General features: G+C 39.8%; 1 protein-coding gene across 1 annotated transcript; it reads left to right on the top strand.

The window, feature by feature from the left end:
• Nucleotides 1–9,039: 9,039 nt before the first annotated feature.
• Nucleotides 9,040–22,639, top strand: LOC114686606 (vomeronasal type-2 receptor 116-like). Its single transcript, XM_028861265.2, has 4 exons — nucleotides 9,040–9,867; nucleotides 10,751–10,978; nucleotides 14,654–14,777; nucleotides 21,683–22,639. Exons 1-4 carry the CDS (start codon nucleotides 9,130–9,132, stop codon nucleotides 22,600–22,602), a joined length of 2,010 nt encoding a protein of 669 aa, XP_028717098.1. The 5' UTR covers nucleotides 9,040–9,129; the 3' UTR covers nucleotides 22,603–22,639.
• Nucleotides 22,640–23,337: the final 698 nt, after the last annotated feature.

Raw genomic sequence — 23,337 nt, 5'->3', positions numbered from 1 at the left:
TATTTCAATGGCAGTCAAACTGGTGGTGTGAGCGTCACCCAGGTGGTACTGGTTTTGAAGGCGTGAATTGGTCATGGATTGCAGCTGAGGCTTGGCACTCTCTATTTAGCCTTCTTCCACTCAGCATTCTCCTCTCCTAGTCCCACCTAAACTAACTTTCCTGCCTGGCCACCAGTCAATCAGAATTTTATTTATCCATCAATCATATCAACATATATTCACAGCATACAGGACATCCCACAACAAGGGAGAGCATGCCCTGTGGTCATAGGAATGGGAGAACTATCCCTGACCCCCAACAGCTGCAACTCTAGGGAGAACAAACCCTATACCTCAGGAGGGAACCACAACAGTCAACCTTGTTAGTGCAGATATGTATGAGCCAGCTGAAAAATTGTGAGCATGGGAGATCTGTTCCTATTACCCATCTGTCTTGAGGTGGCATGGGTGAAGGAGAGTTGCCTACCTCCACCAATGCCCTTCAATATCTAGGGCAAGTGGGGGAGCTGCCTCTGTGGTCATAGGAGAGGGAGAGAAATACATGACCCCTACTAGTGCAACACTTGGAAGAGCAGGCCCTCCGCCTCGACAGAGCAGCACAATGGAGCCATCCTTGTTAGTGCAGGTGTGTGTGAGCCAGCCCAAAAGTTGTAAGCATGGGAGGGTTGTCCCAATTTGACATCTGGTGGAACAATCCTAGAGCTTTCCAGGCCCAGACCCAAGGATATGACTTGGCCTGCTCCACTCTCCACCCCATCTATGATCTATTGGAGCTTGTGAAGGGTCTTGGCCTGTAGACCTAAAATTTCATGATCTCTAAAATATAGGGCAACAACAGGATATCCAGGAGGAGCCTTAGTGAGAGCCCAGCATTTTTAAGACAGCAGAAACCAAAGGCTTTGAACCAGACTAATGAATCTTTGCAATGAACACTTCCAAGTAAAGATAAATGCCTTCCCCCCAGTCCACTCCCTATTCCCATCTCCTCCAGGCCAAAGATTCCCCTGAGGATTGAGTTCACCTTGGAAGATTCAGTCCAGGCTGGTCCAGTCCCCTCCTTAGCCAAGTGTCCCTGTATACGTCCCATGTTCCAAACAGCCAGCTCAAGTACTAAGGACAGGTCCCAGTACCACTGCCTGGGTGCCTCCCAAACAAATCAAGCTAATCAACTGTCTCACTTATCTAAGGGGCCTGAGCCAGTTGGGGGCTCCTCAGCTATTGGTTCATAGTTCATGTGTTTCCATTCATTTGGTTATTTGTCCATGTGTTTTTCCAATCTTGGTCTCAACAATTCTCGCTCATACAACCCTCTTCTTTCTCACCAACTGGACTCCTGGAGCTCCACCTGGGGCCTGGCTGTGAATCTTTGCATCCCCTTCCCTCAGTCATTGGATGAGATTTCTTGCACGACAGTTAAGGTCGTGATACATCCTATCACCAGAGTAGGTTTATCTGACTTCCTTAGGTTGTAATTTTCCTTGTAGTGCTTTCTGTAGGGCTGGGTTTGTGGATAAGTATTGTTTAAATCTGTCTTTGTCTTGGAATGTCTTCTTCACTCCGTTTATAATGTTGGAAAGTTTTGCTGGATATATTAGTCTTGGCTGGCATCCATGGTCTCTTATTGTCTGCATTACATCTGTCCAGGTCCTTCTGGCTTTCAATGTCTCCATTGTGAAATCGGGTGTTATTCTGATTGGTTTGCCTTTATAAATCACTTGGCCTTTCTCCTTTGCTTCTCTTAATATTCTTTCTGGATTCTGTATGTTTAGTTGTTTAATTAGTATGTGGTGAGGGGACTTTTTTGGGAGGTGTAGTCTGTTTGGTGTTCTATAGGCTTCTTGTATCTTCGTAGGCATTTCCTTCTTTTAGTTGGGAAAGTTTTCGTCTATGATCTTGTTGAATATATTTTCTGTGCCTTTGAGTTGGTATTCTACTCCTTCATCTATTCCTATTATTCATAGGTTTCGTCTTTCCATGGTGTCCCAAATTTCTTGACTTTGTTGACATTCGTATTTTCTTTGACTGATGAATCTATTTCTTCTACCGTATCTTCAACACCAGAGATCCTCTCTTCCATCTCTTGCATTCTATTGGTTATATTTACATCTGAAATTCCTGATCATTTAATCAACTTTTCTATTTCCAGCATTCCCTTGTCTGTGTCTTCATTTTCTCTATTTACCGTTTCATGTCTTGGACTGTTTCCTACATTTGTTTCATTACTTTTTCATGATTTTCCTTCAGTGCTTTATTGTTTTCTTCCAGGACTTTATTGTTTTCTTCTACTTTATTTGTCCTTTCCTCTAGTTTTTACAGTGTTCTTCCCATTTTTTGTCTTTCCTCTATACAAGCCTCTACCTTCTTCACGATGTTATTCATAAGGCTGTTTTCTTCTGCTTCTTCCAATTTTTGATGTTCAGGTCTAGATGTTGGAGGAGGGCTAGGTTCTGGTGATGCTGTATTGCTCTTCATTTTGTTGTATGTACTTCTGCCTTGATGTCTGCCTATCTCCTTGTGGTTCATTCTTGGTCTTTCAGCCCACTTGGTTCACACAGCTCTGACAGATTCAGGAATTCTTTCTCGCTTGTCCAGATGGGAGCTCTCTTGTCCAAATGGGAACTCCTGGGCAGGATGGGAGCTCTTGTCCAGATGGGAAGTCTGCGGCAATGGGAGCTCTTGTCCAGACAGGAAGTCCGGGGCAGGATGGGATCTGGGGGCTGGTCTCTAAGTCTCAGGAAGTGGCTGGGTTCTCAGGCTGATGGGCGTGGGGGCAGGGCATAGAGATTGCTGGGTCTGCCGGGGTCTCTGGTCCATAAGGGAAGTCAGCGGGCCTGCTAGTGAAATTTCAAAATAATTTTCATGCTTGATTAACCAGATCCATACATCCTAGCTAATTGTATTTCTCTGCCTTTGAAACTACTCAAATTTCTCTTGAGTTCTTCTTTAACTTCTTTGTTCTTTGTTTTTTCTTTAGGTTTTAATTAATTTATTGTTATCTATTTTGTTCACACTGTGACACTCCAGGCTTTCAATAAAGTTTACTTTGAATCAGTGACTAGCTGATTAGAATTAACCATATAGAGGCAGCAATTTGGATAGAGAAGACACACAGGAAGGAAAGGGCAGAGACTAGAGTTTGAGCATCCTTTGATTCTGGGATGAGGAAAGAGAAATGTCTCTTTCTGAGTCAACAGGCAAAAAGAAAGATCATCTGGTTGCTACTCAATCTCTCTGAGCTATAGGTTTTCAACCCACCCTTGACTCCCGAGACAGATTGATGAATAGAAAAATAGAGACTTAATTTAAACCTATATATGGCAGATGAGGCAGAGCTGGGCCAGAGGACCTGAAGCCCTGCTGGGCCACAGCCTGAGTGGCCTGTGCTGTGCTGACTGTGGGGCCTTGAGGCAGCAGATGATAATGAAAATATCAGTAGGTTCATGTGTAGCCACTAAGGCAACAGAAAAACATCAATTATCGTGTGTGTGTGTGTGTGTGTGTGTGTGTGTGTGTGTGTCCACATATACAAATGGTTCTATAGGCGTGCACCCATGATTCCTGTTGAAGATCAGCGAAAAACTTTTATTCCTGCCGTTTATTTATAAGAGTTGCCATGGTCATGGTGTCTTTTCACATCAATAAAGCAGCCAAACTTTGACATCTTTTATGATTCTGTTCCATCCTCACTCTGAGAATGGAAGATATGGATATGATTATCTTGTTCCTGCTTTTAGCAGAAATAGCTATAGTTTCTTTCTGTTTATTACATTGTTGGCTCCTTATCATAAGTATTATTACAGTGTTGGTCTATACTTTAGTATGCCTTGTTGCTGTTATAAATCACTGACCAAAACAAAATACTAGAGGAGATGTTTTATCTTGCTTTCCTGTCCTGATTACAGTCTATCACTGAAGAAAGACAGGTCAAAAACTCAAGCAGGAGCAGAGGCAGGAACCATGGGGGATTATTGCCTACTGCTTGATCTCCATGGTTGGCTCAGCTTGCTGTCTTGTACAATAATGGTCTATCTGCCCAAGGATGGTATGGACCATATTGAGCTGGGCTGTAGGAATCAAGGTACCAATCCCCAGTCCCTACCCAGGGTCCTCTGAGAAATTGCTTCTCAGGAGCTAGGGAAATGTGAAAGATATCCATAAAAACATTACACACATGGAGAGATGCTCATCATTCTGTGTGGTCTTTATTGTTGTGTTCTTTGTTTCTTCGAATTTATTCTCCGTTACACATTCCCAAGTGCACACACGTGCACGCAAACACACACACACACACACACACACACACACACACACACACACATTCATAAACCACTTGTTAGTAATTAAAAAAAACACAAAGCAAACTCTCAGGGACAAACATTCTGATAAGAGTCACAATTGGCAAAGGTTGGTCAGTTTAATTGGTGATTGATAACAACTGCAGATTGTAAAACGTTCTGGCTCATCTCTTAAAGGAATAGCTACAAGGGTACAAGGAAGAAACTAAACCAATGAGAGATTTAAGAAAAGACAAATAATACATGTACTATTTTATGTGATTAATAATATCCAGACATGGTTAATTAGTTAACAACCTTTTTCTCTTAATCACTCAAATCTTAGGACCTAAACATAGTTAGTCAACTGAAGCTAAAATATTACATTAAAAATTGGTGTACAAATAATACCAAGTGTCAATTGGTTTTTGAATCAGACTGTGTAGGTGCTGGAGGAAGAAACTTAGGGCAACATAGGTGCTATTGATCTCTTCAAAGACTAAGATATACCAAAAACAGATACCTGCACTATCACCTCTGGTTTTCTATAATTCTTTTGAAGGGTTTTAATCCAACAAGGCCAGAAATGTAACCACCAATTCAGCTACAGACTCTGTGATCTACAATGGTGACCAGACTGCATGATACATAAGTACAATAGTGGCATAAAAATTAGGGGTGCATTCAATCACTCTCTGAAAAAATGAAATGCAACTTGACTTGACATGGATAAAGATTCCCAGAACCTCAGAGTATACACGTCAAAGACATAGGGGAAAATCAAGTACTAATATTCTGTTTAAGAAAGTCAGCATCAAATTGAATCCTAATGATATTCTGCAATACTCATTGATCAGTGCATCACTCAGCTCTCACCAGAGAAGATGCTTCTTGTGGTAAATGGGAACTAACACAGATATCCACAAGTGCACAGTGTGTGCAAAGAGTGGGGACTTTGGAGCACATTGTCTTCAGTGAGTTGTCTCATCAATTCCTTCAACTCAGGCTCAGATATCTATGCGGAAGAGGAGACAGACAGAATTATGAATCAAAGGTGATGGATAACTCCAAGGAAGCAGTGTCTTCCAGACACAATGGCACTGATATATATATATAAGCTCAACCAGTCTGTGTGAGCACACATAAGGTGTGTTCAAGGTCAAATGGTACAGTTTCAGATGTTTTCTCATGATTGAGAGAGGAAGTGGAAACCAGTTCTCACCCCTAAAGAAGAAGCTATGTGAAATTGATACCTGCTTTGAAAGAGAAAAATCTGTTTTCTCCAGTGTAGTCTCACTGAGTATATTTTTAGACACACTTCAGGACCAGTCCCATGCACAAGAGTAGTTGGATAACACGAAATGGACAGAATGGTATTTTTGTAGACTTTTTGTCTGTTTCTTTTTTATATTTATTATTATATTGTTATTTATTTATTTTCTTGATTTTGCATTCCACCCAAAGCTTCCCTTCCATTCCCTCTTCTCAGTTCCCCCCTCCTTTATTCTGCCAGGCCTCACCATCCACTCTCCTTGTACTGTTTATGTTTAGGTTCAGGCAGGCATCCCATGCATATCCTGAGCAATGGTTCATCAACCTGCAGTGAGACCTGACACCTCCTCCTCTACCATGTTTGGATGAGGCAATCCAGCAAAAGGAACAGGTCATCATTGCAGGCCACAGAGTCAGAGATATCTGCCTCCACTCTCACTACTAGGAGTCCTACATGAAGATCAAGTTACACAACTGTAACATATAGGCAGAGAGCCTAGGTCAGTCCTTTATAGGCTCCATGGTTGTCCTTTCAGCCCTTGTGATCCCAGGTTAGTTGATTTTGTGGGTATTCTTGTGGTATCCTTGACATCACTGAGTCCTACAATTCTTCCTCTGCACCCCCTGCAGGATTCCCCACGTGATGTTAATGTTTGGCTGTTACAGTTTGTCTAGCCTACATGATATTTTTTGGGTAAAGATGGTGCACAAATTGTGTGAGTGACCAAGAGATGACTGGCACAGCTGGAAACCCATACCCTGAGAGGGAGTCCCCCATGCGAGCCAGGACTCAGAAGTGGGATATCCCAGAGACCTAGGATAGAACCAAACATGAATGGCAAAAGAGTCAATGAAATGATCCTTGGTTATATTCTGCTATACTCATAAATTGATGTCTAGTCCAACTGTTGTAAGAGAACAACTGTTATGGAAACAGATGTCCATTTGATTTTTGATGTTTATTTTGATTTTCATTTTTGTGGTTTATTATTTTTTCAGAGCTGAGGACTGAACCCAGGGCCTTACACTTGCTAGGCTAGTGCTCTATTACTGAGATAAATACCCTAACTCTTTAGTGGTTTTTTATGCCTTTTTATTCTACCCCTTTTCATTTGTTTATAAAGAAAAAGAGAGAAAAATAATATAGAGGTAGGTGGGTAGGGAGTTGGGGAGGACCCAGAAGAAATTAGGAGAGGAGAAAAACATTATCAAAATAAACTCTAGGAAAACTTCAATTTAATAGTATGCAATCCCCCCATATATAACATGGAGAAGAGACAGCCTACTCAAGAAATGCTAGTGGAAAAACTGCCATCCAGAAGTTGAAAAGAAGTATCTCCCAACCATTGTCCTGTTCCAAAATCAAGTCCAAATGGATCAAAGACTTTAGTGTAAGACCTGAAACCATGAAACTGATAAAGACAACATGGAGGAAACATTTAAATATATCAAGTAATTCAGGCAATAAGACCACAAATTAACAACTGTGATTGCAAAAACTTAAATTTGTCTGCATTCACAAAAGTTATGAGCAAGGTAAGAGGCTGCCTACAAACACATGGAAAAATGTCTACTGTCTATATGAGACTGAAGAATATCTAGAATATAGAAAGAAGTAATAAACTGAGGCTGTAGACACAGGTCAGCAGTTAAGAACACTTGCTGTGCTATCAAAGAACCTGAGTTCAGTTTCAAACAACAATGTTGGCAGGCACCTTAAAACCACTTAAAATTCCAGCCCTGAAGAATCCAGCTTCCTCTTCTGGCCCCCATGAGAACTGCATTCTCAAGTCCCCTGCAGATACACACACACACATCTTTTATCAAATGTACATTCAGTACTCATATAGCCAAGGTGAAATTCTCTGTCAAAGTGAACAAGAACACATTTCTTATTTTTGTGACAACCACTCTCATTAACTTTTTAGGTTTTTTTTCAAGCTCCCAAGCATCTTTTGTTTTTCCAACCTTACAACACTTGGGATTTGTCAATCTATATCTGGAAAGACATGAAATGCATGGTACTCCTTGTATTAACTACAAAGCATTCATCTACACAGCCTTATCCATACTGAAGCCTGTGCCCTTTTTTTCAGAATACCAACTGGAACCTACCAGTTTTTTCTGCCTTTTGCTTTTGCTGTGGAAGAAATCAACAGGAGTCTGTATCTTCTACCAAATGTGTCTCTTGTATTTGACTTCGTCCCTATCAATTCTGATGATAAACAGGGATATCAAAATTTCACAAATATTTTTGATGAAATGTATAATCTTTTCTTTAACTACAACTGTAAAGATGAGGCCAATTGTACAGTAGTAATTACAGGACCAATGTCATCAACATCTGTGAGGGTGACACCATTTCTCCAGCTCTACAAATATCTACAGGTGAGTTTGTTTGGGTGGGAAAGTATGGAATCTTTCTCCTTAGTTGGGAGAGCCTATGCTAAGGAGGGTATAAGGGTGAAACTGTCTTCACATTCATGTAAATCATTTTCAAGCGTGATTAATCAGGCACTCAATGGGACATTACAATTCATTGTTGGATATATAGATGAGAAAAAGAATTTGCAGTCAAGGGGATTTTCCTTGAACAAATTGTAAAAATGTGATTTTTTCATGTTTCTTTTTTTCTTTTATTTATTTTATTTTACAATACTATTCAGTTCTACATAACAGCCACAGATTCCCTTGTTCTCCCCCTTCCTGCCCCCTCCCTTCCCCCCAGCCCACCCCCATACACATGAACCCCAGATCAAGGCCTCCCCGAAGGACTGAGATCGACCTGATAGACTCAGTCCAGACAGGTCCAGTCCCCTCCTCCCAGATTGAGCCAAGTGTCCCTGTATAAGTCCCAGGTTTCAAACAGCTATCTCATGCAATGAGCCCAGGACCTGGTACCACTGCCTAGATGACTCCCAAACAGATCTAGCCAATCAACTGTCTCACCTATTCAGAGAGCCTGATCCAGTTGGGGGCCCCTCAGCCTTTGGTTCATAGTTCATGTGTTTCCATTCGTTTGGCTATTTGTCCCTGTGCTTTATCCAACCTTGGTTTCAACAATTCTCGCTCATATAAACCCTCCTCTTTCTCGCTAATTAGAGTCCCAGAGCTCCACCTGGAACTAGCCGTGGATGTCTGCATCGAGATTCCTCAGTACTTGGATGGGGTTTCTGGCACAACTATTAGGGTGTTTGGCCATCCCATCACCAGAGGGGAAACTGTCTTCACATTCATGTAAATCATTTTCAAGGGTGATTAATCAGGCACTCAATGGGACCTTACAATTCATTGTTGGATATATATAGATGAGAAGAGGAATTTGCAGTCAAGGGGATTTTCCTTGAACAAATTGTAAAAATGTGTTTTTTTCAGCTTTCTAACAGTGTAATAACTGTAGTAATAGGGAAAAATTGCCTTCCTGTCATTTCAAACTGGTGCTTCACACACCTCAGGGCTTCCATTGAGATTTCTGACAGTCCTCTACCTCATGCTGCTCCCTGTGTTTCATGTCCTTCAGCTCACCTATGGACCTTTCCATCCTATCCTGAGTGATCGTGAACAGTTTCCAAGACTGTATCAGATGGCCCCCAAGGACACAGCTCTGGCCCTGGCCATGGTCTCTTTGATGATTCACTTCAACTGGAACTGGGTTGGGCTGACCATCTCAGATGATGACAAGGGTCTCCAATTTCTCTCAGATCTGAGGGGAGAAACTGAAGTCCAAAGAGTCTGCTTAGCCTTTGTGATCATGATCCCAGTCAACATGGAGTTATACATGTCAAGAGCTGAAATGTATAACAACCAAATTGAGACATCATCCACAAATGTTGTTATCATTTATGGTGACACAGGCAGTACTCTAGCTGTGTGCTTTAGAATGTGGATATTACAGGGTATACAGAGACTATGGGTCACCACCTCACAGTGGGATATCATTACAACCATGAGAGACTTTACCCTTGACTCATTCCATGGGACTCTTGCCTTTGCACACCACCATGCTGAGATTTCTGGTTTTAAAAATTATGTTCAGACATTGAACCCTTCCAAATACACAGACATGTTCCTGGCAGGACTGGGGTGGATGTACATTAGCGGTGAAGCCTCAACATCTAGCTGTAAGACACTGGAGTACGACTCATCTAATGTCTCACTGAAATGGTTAATGCTACAAAGTTTTGACATGGCCTTTAGTGATGATGCTTATGATATATACAGTGCTGTGTATGCTATGGCCCATGCTCTCCATGAAATGCTTCTTCATCAAGTAGAAAATCAGTCAATCAACCTGAGAGCACTGGATTCTGACTGCTCACAGGTACTGTATCTTCCTATGGCATTGTACTTGGTGTCATCAATGTTATATTGTTTAAGAGTCTCTCCCATGCCGAAACCAGTATTTGTCATATATGTGGTGTTCACTATAAGGGATTGTTTGTTTAAGTGTACTCACCTGATTCTGACCCCACTGTACTATCTGGGGACTTATCCCTCTTGATTCTCTGAGAGCAATATCACAGGAAATAGTGCTGAGATTCAGTTCAATACCTGCTTGTGTGCCTGTGTGTGTGAGTATATTTGCATCTGATTTTCTTATGTCCTTATGTTTGTTTCCGTGAGAGTGTATTGTGTCTTTGTTAGTGTCTAAATGCATTTATGTGTATGGATGTGCTGCTTTGCATACATGAGTATCTCTCCTCTGTGTTTCTGCGTGACTGTGTATATGAGCATATATTTGCTGTGTGCACATATGTCTCTTTGTGAATGTTTGTATCAGTGTGTGTCTCTCTGTATGTGTTTTGTGTCTTTATGTGCCTGTGTGTGTCTGTATCTGTATTTGATTGTTTAGGTCTGTTTGTATGTGTGTGTTAGTGTGTATGTGTGTGAATGAGTGTGACTGTATTATGTGTGTGCCTGTGAATGGGTGTCTGTGTGGAAGTGTTTGTGTGTGTGTGTGTGTGTGTGTGTGTGTGTGTATGGTGCATATTTATGTTTGATGTTTGTGTGTATGTCTGGGTTTGTGTTTGATGGTTTCCCCTGAGAGAACTAAAATTCTAGGGACACAGTAACTTCATTTATTCACATGTTTTCATTGAGTTTCTCCCTTGGGCACCTTCAATAAAGTTGCCTTTGGATGAAATCAGAATACAATTTCAGACTTAAAATAGAATATAGACTAAAGAATGTTTTCTATCTTTCAGCTTCACCTATTTCTGCAGAATGTGCACTTTGTTAATCCTGTTGGAGATGTAATAAATATGAATCAGAAAGAAAAACTGCAAGGCGAGTATGGCATTTACCATATTTGTAATTTCCCCCGTGGTGTTGGACTTAAGGTGAAAGTAGGAGAGTTTAAGCCATATTTTCCACATGGTCAACAGCTTCATTTATATGAAGACATGATAGAGTGGGCCACAGGAACTAGACAGGTGAGTCTGACCAAAATGTACTGATGTACACTTCACAGTTGTAATGACTGTCAATTGGGACCATTTGGGTTTCCCTGTGATTTAGTGAAATTAGAAGGGTGGTCATGTATGACTTAATTGTAAATTTCTACTTGAGGTTGTTTCCCTTCAGATTTAAAAAATATGATTTTTTAATAATTTTTTGAAAATCTAAGACAAACATATGATATATTTTATCATGTCAGAAACTCTCTGACTTATAAACAAATATAAAACTAGATATGACCAACATTTCATATTATTCCCAGTAAAATGATCAGTATTCTCTTGGTACCATTCTCATTGCTGCCCATTGCTTTTCTTCTCTTCTGTTGAATCTCTAATCAACATGCTGAAAAGACTGAAGCTAACTGTAAGGAAAGATTTGAACTAGGAACAGTTATACAAGTCATTCATTTATATTCTATACTTTTATTCAAGCATGTTAACTAGGATGTCCAAATTGCTTCATTCTCTAACAATATATTCACGTTTTCATGGACCACATTAGATATTTTATTAATTAAAATTTGCTTTTTAGACTTTTTTATGGATGTTTTTCCCATATATATCTGTGTTACATTTGAGTATGAGGTATCTAAGTAAGTATGCCAGGAGAGGGATTAAGATACCCATGAACTGAAGACAATTTTGAGCCTAAGTGTAGGAGTGGGAGTTGAACAGCAAGTATGATAACTTGCTAAGCAACCTCTCCTTCCCTGAATTATAATTTTTAAAGGAATCCTTCATTAGAAGAGCATTTCTTTGTACCTTAATTTTTGCATAACTCATTCAAACAAACAAATGAACAAACAAACAAAAAGATTTATATTGTTTCCTTAATTGATCTGACTGACACTCAAATTCATAATAATTTGGCTTTGAGAAAATTTGAAAATAAAATATCCATTATATGTCCCCAAGATGTATTATAGGTATTGATTCTGATGTGTCTGGTTTTATAGTATCTGAACTACATTGCCTACTACAATGTTGTGTGTTGAATTTGAAAGGTGTTTACTTCTGGAAAGTGTGCAAACTAAATCTGAAGTGATATCTCAAGTTGATCAAATAGAGTTGAATCAAGAGTTAATATTCTATTTTCACAGTGATGAGAAACTTATGCTCAGAGAACAGAGCAAATGAGATGAAGTTTTAGCTACTGGCCTGTTCCCCTAGATCAGAGACGAACAATAAAATCACAAGCCTTCTTCTACCAGGTCTAACTTGAACATTACAAAATCATCATCCAAAAGGGTAGGCAGGACTAAAATCAACCCAATATGTACTGTACTCCAGATATGCAAATCGTAATGCAGGAATGAAACTTGCAAACAGTGAGGCAGCAGGACTCCAAATGATACAATCATAGGCTTATGTGACAGTGAACTCAATGACACACCAAACATAGACTGCAAAGAATAATTGTAAGGATGTTCAAAAAATCAAAGAGCAAAAAAAATCACCTCTAAGGACAATCCAATTAGATCACACACACTTGCAAACAATAAGGAATTGAGTGAGGATGTGACAAAAATTCAGTAATGTTATAATAACCATGAAGAATTCATATTACCAGTTTGAAAATGAAAGACACAACAATTCAAACAACAAACTGTATAAAATATCTTTCTTTGAGAATGTCTCAAGTACAAGACAAGCTTTGAGAACTAGAAACAAGGCAGACAAATTTTAATTTAAACTATGACAAAGATAAAACCATAAGGAGGGATGAAGAAAACACAAGAGACTTAGGGGACATCAGTAAAAGATCAAATTAAGAAAGCACAGGCACAAGAGGAGGACAACATGTGAAAGGACCAAAGGTATTTCTCATAAAATGACAGCCAAGATTTTACCAAATCCTGGGGAGGGGGTGCTGTGGAAATATGGCCATCCAGATAGAGGAGGCAGTCACAGTACCTAACAGACAGGTTCAGAAAAGGACCTGCATTTTTAGAATATTACTTGAAATCTCAATTATGCAGAATAAAGAGGAATTTTAGGTTACAAGAGAGAAGGTCAATTTTATTGAAAGTCCCCATCATAATAACAGTAGCTTTATTCATAGACACTTTAAGAGGAGAGAGTATCAATTATGAGTTTCAAACAAAGACAAAATTTCCAACTTCAATTACTATACCCAGCAAAGCTGTCCTTCATAATTTCAGGAAGATAAAAAAAACTTGTAAAAGTGAACAAAAATTGCAGGAACATAAAGCTACTGGAACATCACTAAGGAAGACACTTCCAGAGTGTCTTTACACTTCATACTCCTTCACACTGAATATTAAGTTAAACAGTAGATGTCACAAAAATGTGTAGAATACACTAGATCACTACACATAAAAGCAAAGGTTTGTAATCCATCAAAACATACAAAAACGCCAGTTGACAATAATCACCAAATAACTTTCATTAATAACTGAATTTGAAGAATCCCACTCTCTAATCAAAGGACACAGACAAGGAAATTAAAAAAAAAACAGACAATACTGTGTTGCTCAGAAGGAAAACACTGCACTCATAAAGAAGAACAGAGTCTCCACAGTAAAGGAAAAAGATCATTCCAGGTAAAATGAATCAGAAAGAAGAACATTGTTGTCCAATCAATGAACATAGATGGAGAGATTCTCAAGTAAATTCTGGCAAACAGACACATCAAAAAGATCAATCCCTATACACAAGATGACTTTGTTAGAGGGATGTAAGGCTGGTCCAACACATGCAAATCAATCAAGTATAATATGTCACATAAATATGCTAGGATAAAAAATGTATGCTCTGAAATTTGCAGGCAAATGGATGGAACTAGAAAAAATCATCCTGAGTGAGGTAACCCAAACCCAGAAAGACAGTCATGGTATGTACTCACTCATAAGTGGAATCTAGATATAAAATAAAGAACAATCAGACCACAACCCATAGAAGCATAGAGGCTATATATATAGCGTGGAGGTCCCTAGGATGACTGTGGCTTATAATAAATTTTGGTTTTACTCAATTATTGAAAAAAAAAAAAAAAGTATGCTCATTGAAAAAGATACAGAAAATGTTTTGATCAATATCCAGCATCTCTTCAGAGAAAGCAAACAAAGAAACATAAAAAACACCCTTGAAAAACAGAAAGATGGTCATGACAATGCAAGTTTCTACAACACAAAACATAGACAACACTGTACTCCATGGAGAGAAACTCAAAGCATTTACACAGAATTCAGAAATGGGACCAAGTGTGGTGGTGCTTCCCAGAATAATGAGCAACTAAAAAAATAGGTCACCAATATGGCCAGAGACCAATTAGATGGTGGCAACTTCTCAATTAAGTTTCTCTTTTTTCTTGTATCTCTGCTTTGTGTCAAGTTGACAAAGCTAAGCTACACAGTGGGTGGGTAGAGTGTTCAGTTCAGGCATTCCAGTGGTGACACAACATATACTCCTAGATCTTCCTGAACTTTTAGTATTTGGAAGCACCTCAATATTTCATCAATTTGTTCTCACATATTCATGTTTGACTTGTACAAAGTCCTGAAAGAATTGTGTTCACTCAGGTCATGTATAGAAAGAAAAGTTGTTAACTACTCAGCATGATGAGATGCTATAACTATTGAAGGAGTCGTCAAACTCCTAGCCCAGCATCTGTCTGATTTTCCTCAGATGCCCTCTGCTGTGTGCAGTGTTGACTGTCACCCTGGATTCAGAAAATTCCATCAAGAAGGAATGGCAGCCTGCTGTTTTGATTGCACCCCCTGCCCAGCAAATGAAATTTCCAATGAGACAGGTAAGTGTTTATTTACTGCAGTGGGAAATCCTTCTGACTGACGTTCTTCTTCTATACACACTGTGACATTGAAGGGGCCTGGAAGGGTGCTGCACTGTTGTGTGGTATTCAGTAGAGAAGACTGCTCAGACATAGGTTTAGTCAAATAAAGTCTTTATTAACTGGAGGTGAACTACACTGGATGTTCAGGACCCCAGAGGAGCACTGAGCCTTTCTCAGGGTGAGATTTTTAAGCATGAGAACCATGATGTGGGTTGACATTCTTTATTTACCAAGAACAGTGAGCCAAAAGCAGATCTACAGAAGCTGAAAAGCAACATTAGTACATTTTGAGACTTTCCCAGAACTATAAGTCCTTTGATGGATTAGTCCATTACTTTAGTTTGTCAGGTTGTGCTGCTAGGTGGTGAATTTTATATTCTGAGTGGCACTTTTATCATGGAGTCAGTTGAGTTAGGGAGGGTCTGGTGACCTACTAAGTTCTATGGCCCTTTTACAGCACAAATAAAATCTATTCCTTTCCTAATTTTGTTTTACAATATTAATGTCCTTATAAATAACAATCTGTGCCTTCACATATATCTTTGACACACTGTAAAATCATTGCTGATAGTATTTGATAAAAGAAATTGTCTTGAAAAATCAAACAGTCCTGTGAGTAAATTCTACACTATATCTGTCCCAATGATTATATCCCTGTAAAGGTACAGGTAGACTAGATTGGAGTCATGAGTCTTTTTAAAATATTTGGTTATTCATTTATCCATCTTGAATAATAATAGTTTTATTATTATATATATTATATTACAATAATATCCTTCTTGCAATAAAATAGTTTTAAGATAATAAACTTAAAAAATAAAGGTATGTGTTTCTGTGTGAGTTTAAGTGCGGGAGATTGTGGAGGCCAAAATAGTGTATAAAAGCCTCTGGAACTTGAGTTTTGACAGATATAAGCTTCCACATGGATGCTGAGTCCAAACCCTTGTTCTCTGCAAGAGCTGTAAACACTCTTAACTGTTGAGTCATCTCCTGCCACTGAAGTCATGAATCCTATACAACTTGTTCTTGCCACTGCCCACACACATTGCTGACAAAGACAGATATTGAGTCACTGTGTGTTGGGATGGTAAATAAGAATTGTGTGGTGATGGGCATGCTGTTTATACAGCAGTTGAATGCATAGTATTTTGTGTTGCCACTTAGCTGACAGGTGAGTGTGGAAGACAGCATGAAGATGTGAATTCAGCGTGGTTCCTTAAGGCTGCAATGGGAGCCTGGTAAGGAAACTTTGGGATGATGCAAGTGCTGTTACTTCCATGTAAGGGAGGTTCTCAGAGAGTTTTGAGACTGATGCCATTGTAGGATGTAATGACTAAAGAGTAGCAATTGTGGGTAAAATTATTAGAAACAGCTAAACATTAGAGAGCACTTGATTTCATATCAAAAATTGGGGATACGTGTGGACACTTGATGTAGAGAAAGACAGGTGTCACAATTAAGATTTTTGTACACAGTGGTAATGAATAATGTCACAATAATACAATTAGAATAGTTTTGTAGTGCAAAGAAATAGCCATGATTATTCCAGTGATAGTGTGGCATACACAATCCATATAAGTCAACTGGTTATTGATTTGGAGATGGCCAAATTCAAAGGACAGTCCAAAATTGTTTTTCACTTTTATACCAGTCATTGTGTATAATTCTAAGAATATTTTAAAAAAGACACTTAGGGGGAGAAGAGATGTCTCACTGCTTAATAGCTCTCGTTGCTCTTCCAGAGGTCCTTAGTTCAATTCCCAGCAACCACATGGTGGCTCACAACTATCTGTAATGATATCTGGTGCCCTCTTCTTGAGTGCAGGCATACATGCAGGCAGAGCACTGTATACATAATAAATAAATAAATAAATAAATAAATAAATAAATAAATAAATCTTAAAAGAAAGAGATTTAGGGTCAGTGAGAAGAGTGAGCAGGTAAATCTCTTGCCACAAGTCTGATGACCTGAGTTCATCCCAGAATGCCCACTGGAATGAGATGGAGCCAACTCCTACAAGATGCCTTCTCGACAGCTTGCACTTTACACACACACACACACACACACACACACACACACACACACACATTTAAAACTATAAACAGATTGTAATAAATTAGTTTTAAGATAATAACTATAAAGGGCATTTATAATAATAAATACCAACAAAAAATAAACAAAAAACCCAGGTCTGTTGGAGACCACAGAGGTTTCCTAGTGATATCTGAGCTTGCTTTCCCAGAAGGGCTGCATAAGATGATAACTAGACATCAGGCCCGGGTAATAGGTGTTTGGTAGGGTCTACAACTTGGTTGTATTTAGAAAGAGACAAGGTCTTTTGCCTTGCCACTTGGCTTTGTTATAAAAAGATCTTTGGAGTAAACGTCAGGTCCAATGGATTAGGATCCAGGTCCTCCTGAGGCTATCCCGTATTTATGTTTCTCTCTCTCCCCTCTATGTTTTTTATTTAAATCTCTTATCCCAAGATAGACAAGCCCTTATCCAAACTAACCAAAAGACAGAGAGAGAGAATCCAAATCAACAAAATCAGAAATGAAAAGGGGGACATAACAACAGACATTGAGGAAATCCAGAGAATTATCAGGTCATATTTCAAAAACCTCTACTCCACAAAACTGGAAAACCTAAAAGAAATGGACATTTTTCTGGATAGGTACCACATACCTAAGTTAAATCAAGACCAGATAAACTATTTAAATAGCACAATAACCCTAAGGAAATAGAAACAGTCATTAAAAGTCTCCCAACCAAAAAAAGCCCAGGACCAGATGGTTTCAGCGCAATTTTCAACCAGATCTTCAAAGAAGAGTTAATACCAATACTCTCTAAATTGTTCCACATAATAGAAACAGAAGGAACATTACCAAACTCCTTCTATGAGGCTACAATTACCCTGATTCCTAAACCAAACAAGGATGCAACAAAGAAAGAGAACTACAGACCGATATCCCTCATGAATATTGATGCAAAAATACTCAATAAAATACTGGCAAACAGACTCCAAGAACACATCAGAACAATTATCCACCATGATCAAGTAGGCTTCATCCCAGGGATGCAAGGGTGGTTCAACATACGAAAGTCCATCAATGTAATACACCATATAAACAAACTCAAAGAAAAAAACCACATGATCATCTCACTAGATGCAGAAAAGGCATTTGACAAAATCCAACACCCCTTCATGATAAAAGTCTTGGAGCGATCAGGAATACGGGGAACATACCTAAACATAATAAAGGCAATATATAGCAAACCAACAGCCAACATCAAATTAAATGGAGAGAAACTCAAAGCAATTCCACTAAAATCAGGAACGAGGCAAGGCTGTCCTCTCTCCCCGTACTTATTCAATATAGTACTTGAAGTTCTAGCCAGAGCAATAAGACAACATAAGGAGATTAAGGGGATACAAATTGGAAAGGAAGAAGTCAAGCTTTCCCTATTTGCAGATGACATGATAGTATACTTGAGTGACCCCAAAGATTCCACCCAGGAATTGATAAAGCTTATAAACACCTTCAGCAACATAGCAGGATACAAGATCAACTCAAAAAAATCAGTAGCCCTCCTATATACAATGGACAAAGAAGCTGAGAAGGCAATTAGAGATACATCACCCTTTACAATAGCCAAAAATGACATAAAATACCTTGTGGTAACACTAACCAAGCAAGTGAAGGACCTATATGACAAGAACTTTAAGTCCCTGAAAAAAGAAATTGAAGAAGATGTCAGAAAATGGAAAGATCTCCCATGCTCATGGATAGGCAGGGTTAACATAGTAAAAATGGCAATCTTACCAAAAGCAATTTACAGATTCAATGCAATCCCCATCAAAATACCAACACAATTCTTCACAGACCTGGAAAGAATAATACTCAACTTCATATGGAAAAACAAAAAACCCAGGATAGCTAAAAGAAACCTGTACAATAAAACAACTTCTGGAGGCATCACAATCCCTGACTTCAAGCTCTACTATAGAGCTACAGTAATAAAAACAGCTTGGTATTGGCATAAAAACCGACATGTGGACCAATGGAATCGAATTGAAGACCCTGACATTAACCCACACACCTATGGACATATAATTTTTGACAAAGAAGCCAAAAGTGTACAATGGAAAAAAGAAAGCATCTTCAACAAATGGTGCTGGCATAACTGGATATCAATGTGTAGAAGGCTGCAAATAGATCCATATCTGTCACCGTGCACAAAACTTAAGTCCAAGTGGATCAAAGACCTCAACATAAATCCAGCTACTCTGAACCTGTTAGAAGAGAAAGTAGGAAGTAGTCTTGAACACATTGGCATAGGAGATCACTTCCTAAATATAACACCAGTAGCGCAGACACTGAGACAAACAATCAATCAATGGGACCTCTTGAAACTGAGAAGCTTTTGTAGAGCAGAGGATATGGTCAACAAGGCAAAGCGACACCCTACAGAATGGGAAAAGATCTTCACCAACCCCACATGTGACAGAGGACTGATATTCAGAATATATAAGGAACTCAAGAAATTAGACATCAAAACGACCAACAGTCCAATTGAGAAATGGGCTTTACTACTAAACAGAGAATTCTCAATGGAGGAAACCCAAATGGCTGAAAGACATTTAAGGAATTGCTCAACATCCCTAATCATCAGGGAAATGCAAATCAAAACAACTCTGAGATACCACCTTACGCCTGTCAGAGTGGCTAAGATCAAAAACACTGAAGACACTTTATGCTGGAGAGGATGTGGAACTAGGGGAACTCTCCTCCACTGCTGGTGGGAATTCAAGCATGTGCAACCACTTTGGAAATCAATATGGCGCTTTCTTAGAAAATTGGGAATCAATCTCCCCCAAGATCCAGCTATACCACTCCTGGGCATATACCCAAGAAATGCTCAATCATACCACAAGAGCACTTGCTCAGCTATGTTCATATCAGCATTGTTTGTAATAGCCAAAACCTGGAAACAACCTAGATGCCCTTCAACTGAAGAATGGATAAATAAATTGTGGCACATATACACAATGGAATACTACTCAGCAGAGAAAAACAATGACATCATGAGGTTTGCAGGCAAATGGATGGATCTAGAAAAAATCATCCTGAGTGAGGTAACCCAGACTCAGAAAGACAAATATGGTATGTACTCACTCATAGGAAGATGCTAGATGTGGAACAAAGATGACTGGACTGCTACTCACATCACCAGTGAGGCTACCTGGGAAACGGGACCCGAAAAAAGACATGGAGAAATGGATGAGATCTACATGAACAGCCAGGTCATGAGTGGGAACAATGATCCTAGCTGGATCAAGAAAGGAGTGGGAGAACAAGGAATAGGAGACCATGGTAAATGAAGACCACATGAGAAGGGGAGGAAGCAGAGAGCTAGGAAGGCCCACGGAGATCCACAAAGATACCCCCGCAAAAGACTGCTGGCAATGGTCGAGAGACGGCAGGAACTGACCTACTCTGGTGATGGGATGGCCAGACACCCTGATAGTTGTGCCATAAACCCCATCCAAGGACTGTGGAATCTGGATGCAGACATCCATGGCTGGGCCCCTGGTGGAGCATTGGGAATCTAATTAGTGAGAAAGAAGAGGGTTTATATGAGCGAGAAATGTTGAAGCCAAGGTTGAATAAAGCACAGGGACAAATAACCAAATGAATGGAAGCACAGGATCTATGAACCAAAGGCTGAGGGGCCCCCAACTGGATCAGGCCGCCTGAATGGGTGAGACAGTCATTTGGCTTGATCTGTTTGGGAGGCAGCTGTGCGTTGGTGCCGGGTCCTGGGCTCGTTGCATGAGTTGGCTGTTTGAATCCTGGGACTTATGCAGGGACGCTTGGCTCGGTCTGGGAGGGGGCGACTGGACCTGCCTGGACTGAGTCTACCAGGTCGACCCCGGTCCTCGGGGGAGACCTTGACTGGAGGAGGTGGGAATGGGGGTGGGCTGGGGGGAAGGGAGGGGGCGAGAGGGGGAGATCAGGGGAATCTGTGGCTATTATGTTGAACTGAATGGTGATGTAAAATAAATAAAAAATAAATAAATCTCTTATCCCTCACTCCTCAAGAATACCCAAGAGGAAAGGGAGGGCGCAGGTCCGCACACAGGTCTCATATAGATGGAAATTAGAGAAGGAAGTAGGTGCTCTGTGCTCACAAAGGTGGTGGTATAAGATACAAGACTTCTGGGTACTATGTATGTATAGAGTTTTCTACCTTTAATAGTAGGATTATTTCATTTTATAAATTGTTGGCTATCCCCATTCCCTGATGAGGTCACAACTAAGGGCATCATATTTCATTATTTTTTCTTTAGAATTTCATATATCATTATATAATCTCCCCCTCTCCCCATTCTACTTCCCACACATGTACCCAAAACCTTAAATTCCTGAGCAATTTTTCATTTACTATTTTCAAACACTCTTTTTCATTTACTGCTTTCACATACATATGTACTTGCACGCACACACACAATAGATTCTATTTGCTGTTGCTCGGCTATTCATGTGTTTGGTGATGATCATGCGGGAATAAAAAAGTTATAAGAGGTTTCATCCTGGATAAGACCAAGTCTCCATCTCTCATGAGGGCATCACTTCTAATTCAGACAGAAAGATTCATTTTATACTGTATCAATAGGATCTGCATTTGTCCTTAAAGAAATTAGGCATTATGAAATGAAGCCTTGCTCTTTAGAAAATTCTCAATTACATTTTTATTGATAAAGAATGTGGATGTTGCAAAGCTTCCATAATATACTCGCGTAGCCTGTCCATAAGAAATGCTGAAGTTGCACTAACAATACTTTTGCTTTCTGCATCAGATGTGGATCAGTGTATGAAGTGTCCAGAGGACCAGTATGCCAACACAGAGCAGAACCACTGCCTCCGCAAAGATGTGACCTTTCTGGGCTTCGATGAACCCTTGGGGATGACTCTGTCCTGCATGGCCTTATGTTTGTCTGCATTCACGGTTATGGTTCTTGGGGTCTTTGTGAAATACCAAGACACTCCCATTGTGAAGGCCAATAACCTCACTCTCAGCTACATCCTGCTCATCTCCCTCATCTTCTCTTTCCTCTGTTCCTTGCTCTTCATTGGCCATCCCAACTCAGCTACCTGTGTCCTGCAGCAAATAACATATGGTATTTTATTCACTGTAGCTGTTTCCACTGTGTTGGCCAAGACAATTACTGTGGTGTTGGCTTTCAAAGTCACTTCTCCTGGAAGAAGGATGAAGTGGCTCCTGGTATCAGGGGTACCTAACTACATCATTCCCTTCTGCACCATCATCCAAATTATTCTCTGTGCAATCTGGCTGGGAGTTTCTCCTCCCTCTGTTGACATTGATGCACACTCTGAGCATGGCTACATCATCATTGTGTGCAACAAGGGTTCAGTAACTGCTTTCTACTCTGTCTTGGGATACCTGGGCTCTCTGGCCCTGGGGAGCTTCACTGTAGCTTTTTTGGCCAGGAATCTCCCTGACACATTCAATGAAGCCAAATTCTTGACATTCAGCATGCTGTTGTTCTGCAGTGTCTGGGTCACTTTTCTCCCTGTCTACCACAGCTCCAAGGGCAAGATAATGATGGCTGTGGAGGTCTTCTCCATCTTAGCCTCCAGTGCAGGCTTGCTAGGATGCATCTTTGTCCCCAAGTGCTACATCATTTTAATAAGACCAGAGAGAAATTCTCTTCAAAAGTTAAGAGAGAAATCATCTTCCAGAACTCCCATTTCATAAATTTTAACTGACAACTATAGTGTTGGAACAGAACCACCTATTAGGATACAATGCAAGATGTATGCATTATCTGGTGACTCTCACTGTTTCTTCTAATGATGTTTATCAGTGTCATGTATGCTACTTTAATTTGCATTGATTCACATAATCTTCCACTTAGACACCTATTGTTACAAGACATGACTATTGGACATTTGTCTGGAGTGGAAATATTCTTAGCTTTCCTAATATACAATAAGATTTGAAATAAACTCAGAGGCTTCTTTTTGATATCCAAAAAATGTGAAACTTGACAGCAATTGAGTATTGAGAACAACTGCAGGAAGTTTGTGACCTCATGTTTGCAGATGAAGGCAAAACAATGCTACCCCTTGTAGGAGGAAAACTAGAGAATCCTGATGCATCCTGGAAGTTAGAGGAGTAGAACTGAGGAGCGAGAGGGAAGTTTCAATAAACAGATACTGCAGAATATTGCAGAAGCTGGAGAGATGTCTCAGTAGACACAATCATATACTGCTCTTGCAAAGTGGCTGAATTCAATACACAGCCCTCATAAAATATAGTTCACACCCACCTATAACAGTAGCTCCAAGGGATGAACACACACACACACACACACACACACACACACACACACACACACACACACGCACATGCACTCACATATTCACACACATCTGAATCCAACCCCTTTCTGTGTCTCACTAGAAAATCAACAGGTTTCTATGAGATAAT

The sequence above is a fragment of the Peromyscus leucopus genome, unplaced genomic scaffold (genome assembly GCF_004664715.2).
Source record: "Peromyscus leucopus breed LL Stock unplaced genomic scaffold, UCI_PerLeu_2.1 scaffold_1163, whole genome shotgun sequence".
NCBI classification, from domain to species: domain Eukaryota; kingdom Metazoa; phylum Chordata; class Mammalia; order Rodentia; family Cricetidae; genus Peromyscus; species Peromyscus leucopus.
This window is presented reverse-complemented; position numbering and strand designations above follow the sequence as displayed.

What these genes read in the sequence shown, in the direction of transcription:
- LOC114686606 (XM_028861265.2), top strand. Translation starts at nt 9,130, where the DNA reads ATGGCCCCCAAGGACACAGCTCTGGCCCTGGCCATGGTCTCTTTGATG. An exon ending in TGGATTCTGACTGCTCACAG is followed by an intron (nt 9,868 to 10,750) that starts GTACTGTATCTT and finishes TCTATCTTTCAG; the next exon opens with CTTCACCTATTTCTGCAGAA. An exon ending in TGAAATTTCCAATGAGACAG is followed by an intron (nt 14,778 to 21,682) that starts GTAAGTGTTTAT and finishes TTTCTGCATCAG; the next exon opens with ATGTGGATCAGTGTATGAAG.